The sequence below is a fragment of the Protomyctophum parallelum genome, assembly GCF_964188405.1.
Source record: "Protomyctophum parallelum genome assembly, chromosome: 8".
Classification (NCBI taxonomy): Eukaryota; Metazoa; Chordata; class Actinopteri; order Myctophiformes; family Myctophidae; genus Protomyctophum; species Protomyctophum parallelum.
Genome location: NC_139703.1, coordinates 29,031,407 through 29,040,474, shown reverse-complemented (window position 1 = coordinate 29,040,474; position 9,068 = coordinate 29,031,407). Strand labels below are relative to the sequence as shown.

The 9,068-nt window shown below is 41.6% G+C and overlaps 1 protein-coding gene across 1 annotated transcript; it reads left to right on the top strand.

The window, feature by feature from the left end:
- The first annotated feature begins 593 nt into the window (after positions 1-593).
- LOC310863134 (inhibin beta B chain) lies at positions 594-7,384 on the top strand. Its single transcript, XM_083771286.1, has 2 exons — positions 594-1,193; positions 6,014-7,384. The coding sequence occupies exons 1-2, from the start codon at positions 845-847 to the stop codon at positions 6,796-6,798; spliced, it is 1,134 nt and encodes a 377-aa protein (XP_083627412.1). The 5' UTR covers positions 594-844; the 3' UTR covers positions 6,799-7,384.
- Positions 7,385-9,068: the final 1,684 nt, after the last annotated feature.

Here is a 9,068-nt window from a genome sequence, read left to right as displayed (position 1 = left end):
TCGCCCCCGAGCATGTTCAGTTACAAGTTCACAAGTGAAACTAATTGCAGAGAATGGGATAGGCGAGGAGATATATATCCCTATAACTAGGTTAAAGTTCACTCATCTTGAGCTTTGATCTGTAGGCTATTGGTAGATTGGGTCGGTATGACTATTGACTAAACGAGGACAACGGTTTGATGGCTTGATGCCATGGCATGAGATAAGTTTTTGGCTCCATCCATCACTGCCAACAACATACACACGTGAGCGCGTTGGGCTGACTCACCAAATTGAGCGTATACGCATGCATAGCTGCCTCTCAGTTGCATAACTGTCGCTGTCCAAGGAGATCTGATCTTCTGGAAGCGACACCGTCCTGTGATGGAGTATACATCGAGCCTAATTTGTGCCACTGCTATTAGTCTACTTTATCGTGTACAGACGCTGCACTGGTGCGCGCACGCGTCAGTGTGTGTGTGTAGTGTGTGTGAAGGGGAGGGTAAGATTTTCTGGCGCACGGTGCCAGAAAATTTCCTCCAAGGCTGGCTGATGCGCTCATTGGTGCGTCCCAACAACGTGTCACAAATTCTGGTGGATTAACCCTAGATATCTACAGCAGCATCGGAGGTGGTGGAGCTGTACTGCTGTAGTAGCCTACCACTTTCCCTCAACTCCTGTCTTCACGCCTTTCCACCTGTTTTAGCGGGGAGTGGAGCAGTCCAGAACAATTGTGAGAACTTGTGAACTCAACAGAACAACTCAGGGAGACTGGACATGTTTTGGAGTCTTTTATTCGTCCCCTCAATTAAGTGTGCCATCCTATAATAAGACACGCTTCATTTCGTTAACTTGGGAACCCAGTATGTCATCACCCTGCGCGTTTTCAGCTGTCCTGCTGATGGCATCTTTGTTCGGGGCGGCGAGCACTGCTGGTGGTGACACACCGGGCTGCGCGTCCTGTGGCTTGCCGACAATGGAGAAGGACGCCGAGGAAAGACTGATGATCGAAGTCGCAAAGCAACAGATCTTGGACAAGCTGCACCTGAAAGAGAGACCAAACATCACCCAAACCGTTCCTCGGGTAGCGCTCCTCTCTGCGCTGCGTAAACTGCACTCGGGGCGCGTGAGGCAAGATGGCACTCTTGAACTAGATAATAATCTGCCCACCAAAGATCAAGGATCATATGAGATAGTGAGCTTTGCAGATTTGGGTAAGTTTTATGATAAAAAAAACAAAAAACGTTTGTTTTACTGATGGGTTTAACTTTATGTGTGTAGATACAGAGTATAAATACAATGAAAATTATTTTGCTCAGAGCACTCTCAGTCTTACATGATACAATTGATACAAAGGACATAAACAAACATCTATAGTGCAAGAAAAGAAGTGCAAGTGAAGTGACAAAACTGCAATACAGTTCAAGGTCAGCTGTTCATAGGCCGTGTTGGGACCCATGAAAAAGTGCTTAGAAAATGAGTTTTGTTCCCACGTCATGCGAACTACTCATTCAATGCATTTTTTCATAGATAATACCCTTTTAGACGTTGGGTTAAAAGTTCTACTCATAATATTCTGCAGTATTTTGTCACAAGCCATAAATGTATAAACAGTGTATAACCAAAAAACGAAAATCTTGTGCTGCTGTTTTTGCTTGTAAAATGTGTTTTTGGCAACACAAAATCTTTCTCAAATGTCAAATGCATATACTTAACATCTGAAACAAGTATTGGTGCCTTTAGTTTACTCATATGTGAATTTAGATCATGTAATGTAGCATATTTCTTAAAGAATATGCTTCAACTTAAGTGTTTGCCACACAGTACAATGAAACCTACACAGTAAATTGTGCCAAGAGCTTATGTTTCATACCTGTTTCAACCTACTGTGTAATGAAAGGTAGAAAAGAAAATCAGGGCACCTTGGACCAAAATGGCAGAAAATCTATCCAAATGTTACCACGCCCCCTAAATTGCAATAATGCAAAAAATGCACAAGACTAAAAATTGAAGTACTAGAGGTCAGAATGATTACAACATAATTGTATGAAACATTTATTTATTTACAAGTACCGCAAAGTGTCACAGCATCTGTAATTTGTACATCCACCCCCCCCCCCTGCCAAGGAAATATATGAAAAATTGAAAATACAAAATAGCATACAAATGCATCACAATAAAACCTTCTGTTGGCTGTGTAAGTAGTCTGTGCTGTTTGCATTTATGCATTGAATTTAAATGGATGTAGGTAGTGTGGCAATTCTTTAACATCTTAATAATTCTTGAACAAAACAAGTAGTAGGCCTACATGGTAACATGTTGGGTTACTCATCCCTATCACTTTCATCAGAGTCATCATCCTGTACCTCTTTCTTCTGTTTCTTTTGACACATTTTCACAGTCCTGGCAGTGACATAAATCAGTGCAAGACAGTTTTGCAGACATACATGAACATCTTTCAGTCTCACATTTGCTTTTTTTTTTTTTTACAATTACAGTGGACTACCTGCATCACACTATCAGGGGCAGGATTTCTAGTCATCCATGTTACTGTTAACTCCCCATCCTCCATGCCCCATCCACTGCCAATGGGTGAAGGAGCACACATCCTACTAGTCAGAGAACGTCTCATCACTGCTGCTTGGTAGTTTGCCCTTTTGCAATGTTGGTGGAGAGCATCACTTGTTGGGGGAATGGACAGTTCTGGCAAAGCTGATGATGCCGTACAGAATGATTTGTACCTTGCATCATTCACGTTTTTGGCAGATGATTGGCCATACAGGTGGCACACATATTTGCTCAGTGTGTTGAAAGTTGACTGGTCAAGGTTAAAACTGCTTGGCTTACCTCAGTTGACTCAATGAATGCCAAAGAGGTCAGGTAACCTAAAAGTTCCTCAGACAGATTGAGGCGCAGCTTCCTCAGTGTAAGCAGAAGTCTCTGAGTATCACTAAGTGACTGTTTTGCAGGAGGTGGTAAACTTGGTGACACAAAATTGAACAACAACATGAAAGTCCTGTGAAGAATTTCATTTTGCTGTCATCAAATTCTGAAGGATCAAGAGTACGATGTTTCAACTCACTTTCTAATTTGTTGACTTTATCCCTAAGTGATTGACATTCATCATTTAAAGATTTAATCTGTTCATGTAATGAGGCAATGTCATTTTGTTTTGTCTGGACCCCAATGCCTGGGACTTCAACAACAGTCTGTACCTCTGCTGTACTTCGATCAGTGATGGAGGTGAAACCAAATAACCTTGGCACGTAGTCAGGATGTAGAGGATCATCACTCTTTTCCCCTTAAATAACAAAAACAACAAAAACATTTACTAGAAATATGATATTAATTTGTTTACATATATGGGGTGTTTTCACATATGTCCTGTTTCAGACATCAGCCTCAAAACAAACTCATCCGGGACGGGGCTGCCAAATCATTGTGAGATTTTTTTTTTTTACATTAACCACTGGAACAATAGCATCCCTATTCTGGAGGGAACATTTGCAGAAAATAGCAGATCTACAAGCTCACAACATTGTTGGTGTAGAGCAGGGGTAGGCAGCTTTAACCACGGGTGCCAAGGGTGACCACTGGCACACACTGGCAATGCCAGTGTCTCACTCTAATGCCAGTCTGGCATTAGAGTGAGAGAGGATTAGCCTGCATGTCTGTAACTGAGTGTACAAATGGAACCAATGGACCCCATTGGACCCCAAATGGACCCTTCTTAGGCCTTAAGCCTACAGGTCTGTGAGAGTGGAACCAAATGGACCTTACAGGTCTGTAACTCTGAGAGATGGAACCAAATGGACCCTTACAGCCTGAGTGTACAAATGGACACATGCAGGTCTGTAACTCTGACACTATGGGTCCATTTGGTTCCATTCGTACACTCTCAGAGTAAGTCCATTTGTGCAATAACAATCAAAAGTTATGTGGATCCTTGAAAAAAACAAACAAAAGAAAGTTTGATATTAAAAGTTATTCCGCATACGATGACGTCACGCACATACTCAAGGGAATAAAGCGGCTACGCGATTGGTCCACGTGACCAAAACCACACCACTCCCCTTGCACATATTATTACGCCTTGTAAGAAATAGTCCCGTCTTCGATCACGGATTATAAAAAAACTGCAGGAGGGCACGAGTAGAACTTTTTTATTTGGACTTTCTACCTATAAATCTCTTTTATGGAGAAAGAATTGTGTAGTCCCCCTTCCGTGGGAACGGAACTGAACGAAAAGGGACCTCACAATACGGCCTATCAGCAGCCTGACTGCCTGGGGGTAGAAACTGTTACTGAGACGGGTGGTGCGAGATTTGATGCTCTGGTAGCGTTTTTTGGAAGGGAGTGGTTTGAACAGGGTATTTGCGGGATGGCCATGAAGTTATGGGCTTTTTTCATACAACGAGTGGTGTAGATGTTATGGAGACTGGGTAATTCTGTGCTGCCGATGATTTTAGCTGCTGTTTTAATGGTCCTCTGCAACCTGTTGCAGTCCTGAGTGGTCGTGTTACCGTACCACACTGTGATACAGCCAGTTAAGACACTTTCAATTATACAGCGATAAAAGTTCACTAGTCCTTTTGTACTTAAGCCACAGTTATCCCATAGCCTATATGCTATGTCAGAATTATTCAACTGTATACTATACTTGTTTAGTACTTAGTGAAGATTTACATTTCAACCTCTACATACATACGAGGTCAAAGTACATTTTATCCATAGAAAGAACACTCATAATTGTCTCCACCAGCCGAAGGCATGGGGAGAGTATGTTTTGCACTCCGTCCGTCCGTCCGTGTGTCCGTGTGTCCGTGTGTCCGTCCGTCCGTCCGTGACCAGCTAATCTCAGCCACCGTTAACCCGGTCGATGCCAAATTTTGCACACACACTCCCTGGATGCCAACCATGAACCTCTGCCCCAAACTTTCCAGAACGGCCTGTTATAGCGCCACCAGGAGGCCGCTTTGTGCAAAACAAGTTTTTTCACAGTACACCTAAAGATTTTGTCCAAACATCACGCAAATTAGTACACAGTCTCTCTAGAGCCATTCAACAAAACGGGTCTTTCAGATTTCTCAGACTCCATCCTGATTGGTTAAGATTGGCTTCCAAAGTTCACAGGAGTGCTCAGTTTCAAACAAAATGCTGCAAATCATGAACACATCGCGTGATTTCCCTGAAATTGTGCACGCACATTCCCACTAGGCCGAGGACGAAATGCCACATGAACAATTTCAACTCAGCCTCAAGGTGGCGCTATAACTGGCCCAAAAGTGTTTTTACCTCTAACTGCACGGATCTGTGGATAACCTGGTGGAGACCTGTGCCCAGAAGGGCACTTTTTCTAGTTATATATATATATATATATATATATATATAAAGAGAAAAAAGGGGACTGCACACTGTGAATGTGTCAAGCATTCACAATTCCCCCCGGTTGTGGTATCAATGATTCAATTGATTTACATGTATGGGAGGGGCAGACACATAAACAAACAGATCAAATGGAACTTCCTTTGAAAAATAAATACATCTCTTTCCATATACAAAAATATGACAATATAATTATATATAGCAGATGTATAAAATATGTCATATTTTCCCTAGGATGAGGCCCATGATATTTTATTGGCACTGTTGTGGTGGGTTTTTTGTATATGTATGTATATTCAATATTGTGGGCTTGTAAATCTGTTCAAGCTGTTACTTTGGGCTTGTTTATCTGTAAATGAATTAATCGAACCGATGGCGATTAATCTAAAAACAACTCAAATCGGCCGATACAGATGTGTTTGCCGATTAATCTCCCATCACTAATATATATATATATATATATATATATATATATATATATATGCAACTGTAGTAACCAATCAATAATTACCTTTTTGTTTTTGTTATTCAGTGTAACTAATAATGGTCTAATATGACATGTCTGTTCCATGTCTTGAAACAGTTCATATTCTCTTTCAAAATGACCAAGAAATCCATAATCTTACAACCTCCCTTGTCTCTGCTGTAGATGAGCCGGTGGGAAGTGATGGCCACAGCCTCAGCCTTACCTTCCAGTTCCTGCAAGAGCGCAGTCAGAGCATCCAGGTCCTCCAGTCCTCTCTCTGGATCTACGCCCGTTCTTCCCAGGACGCTCACCGGGACTCGCGCCTACATGCTCAGGTCTTCCTGTCTGGGGACGGCACTTCCTCCTCGGACTCTAACCGCACTCTGGTGATGGAGAAGATGCTGGAGGTGCAGGTGAGCAACTGGCACACGTTCCCCATCACTCGAACCCTGCAGGCCTTCCTGGACGGCAGCCAGCCTCGGCTGCGCCTGGAGGTGAGCTGTCACGAAGACGGGAAGAACCTCTGCTCCCTGGGTGGTCCCGCCGACACCTCCCACCAGCCCTTCCTGGTGGCGCAGGTGCGTCAGCGCAACGACCCCCACAGACACTCGCTGAGGAAACGGTCGCTGCGCTGCGGCGAGGATGTGACCGTGTGCTGCAAGAAGGACTTCTACATCAAGTTCAAGGACATCCAGTGGCAGGACTGGATCATCGCTCCCGAGGGCTATCACATGAACTACTGCATGGGCCAGTGTCCCCAGCATCTGTCGGGCTCCCCGGGCATAGCCTCCTCATTCCACGCCACTGTCTTCAGCCAGCTCAAAGTCAATGGCATTAACACGGCAGTGTCATCATGTTGTGTGCCCAAGGAGCGCCGGCCCCTATCCATGGTATTCTTCAACTCACAGCACAGCATTACCAAAATGGATGTCCAAGACATGATCGTGGAGTCCTGTGGATGCACATAAAGGAGAGTGATGGAATAGTTAAGTTAATGTAGGCCTACATTAGATTTCACTTTGTGCAAATTCTAAACAAATATTAGGAGGGGCACATCATGAGAACATATGTACCAGTACTCTTTCAAAGGATGTTCTTTTCTTGCATTAACACTTTTGTGTTAGCATGACAACAACAAGAATACACCCTTTGTAATAGTGTAGAGGCATGCATATGCCCACAAATTCCTTATTACATAATATACATGTCTGCTGGAGTGACATACAGTGTCAAATTAGGATTATGAGCTCATATACTGGAAGAAAATGTAAAGAAAGCCCTTCCAGGGTATTACCAAAGCGCAAAAGCATAGTTTAATGACAAGTCTCATCTTGTTTTTAGATTTTATTAGGAACATGCTAGTGTTACTGTAAGACACTTAGGTCATGTTGTGTATCATAAGACCCAAACCACACCAGCTGCAACTAGAAGTAGTTGCAAGTAGTTGCATGTTGCAAGGAGTTGCTCTGGTGTGGTTAGGGCTTAGTTGCACTTCAGTTCTGAATTGTCACCCCATACTTCTCAAAAACATTCAATGTTGGTACACAAATATTATTCAAAAAGTATTTAATATATATTTTGGATCCATATAGGCATTTTACAGACAATGCTACCTAAAATATATTTCCCCCCATACAAGTGTCCATACATATATAAATTTTGTATGGGATGCATGCAGAGAAAGTTAAAGGAAGAAATCAAAGACATTTTATATTCAACCATTTTTAAAATGAGCAAACATTAACAATGTATTTAGAAAGAAATAAAACTCTGTTAAAAATATGAATATGACAGTAATACTGCCAATTCTCATTTAAGTGTAATCGTTTGAAGAGCTACTTACTAAGTAACCACTTAAACTGTTTTTTACTTAGTTGATCATGGGTCCATACTTCTCCCAACAGCTCTGAGCTGGCAGATCTGCTATTTCCAGTTTTTTCACCAAATGTTTGCATATTGTGAGTTGTGACATGCACAGAATAGGGTTTAAGTGGTTAATAACAGTGCCTGGATGTCAGGGACAATGGAGTAGAACTGATAGCACCTCTAGGTCTGAAGAAAACAAACAAATATAACAGTGGCATTGTTTCCTGTCTGGCGTGTATTACATTGAGGATCTCAATCGAATCTATGAATGAAAAAGGAAATATGAAATTACGCCCAACTTTCCACCTCCCCTGCAGAACATTGCATTGGCTCTCGGTAATAGGATGTCTGTCAAAAACCTATTACCGGCAGGCTGAAATGTATCAAGCAATCAAATTGGTTATTCTTTTTTAAATGGGAACAGATTGTTTCGTTGCAATGGCCATTCAGCCTAAATGCAATTGGGCATTTTGCACTCAAACTTTCAAGAGTCTCTATTTTGTCAGTGTTACAGACTTGTAAGAGTCGTGGACAACACTTTCAGAGCCACTGGCTTGGAAGTTTTGAGAACATACTTTAGAGGGGGGAAAACAACACAGATTTTTAACATGTACATGTATTGGTTCATAGTGTTACGACCCAAGTGCAATCTTCATAAATAACTTATTATGTTCTGGCCTTTTTACATCAAGTATTGCACAATGTAGCTTAACTTGCTGTAGGTTCAAAGTAAGGCTTTATAAAAATGAGATTAATATAGTTACATTGTGCCTCCCCCAGTGTTCTGTGCATGTGCTACTATGAACATTTGGTATTCAGTCACTTTGGTAAAATGGATTCTAAAGTCCATACAGAGCTACGTCTGTATTTATTTTTATATTTCACCCTGTTGCCTTGTACTCATTAATGACTAATGCAGTACCCTTTTCTGTTGTGTGCTCATAAACTTTTTTTCACCTTACAAACATCATTGGAAATATATTGTATTAAATAACATATACAATTTGGAATCAGTCTAATGAGATTTTGAAGCAATACAGAAATGTAAATGATTAACAAGCCGATCTACAAGCGTGTTCTGTTGTGACATATTGTGAGCTTGTAGATCAGCTATCTATAAAATTATTTGAATGTTTCTGACAAAATGTAACAGTGTTGAAAAAGTCTTGACATAGTTGCATCCAAACTGTATTTACTCAGATAATCAGTTGGGTAATTGAACACAAGGTCATATTTCAGTAGCATGAACAAACATTTAGCTATTGCTTCAGTGTCACTGGGCAAGTGCTGTGTGCACGTTGGCAACCTGCTTTTCCAAGGTCCAAGTTGTTCTGAGTGATGATGCGAAGTCTAAAGTCTTCCATCCAAAAGT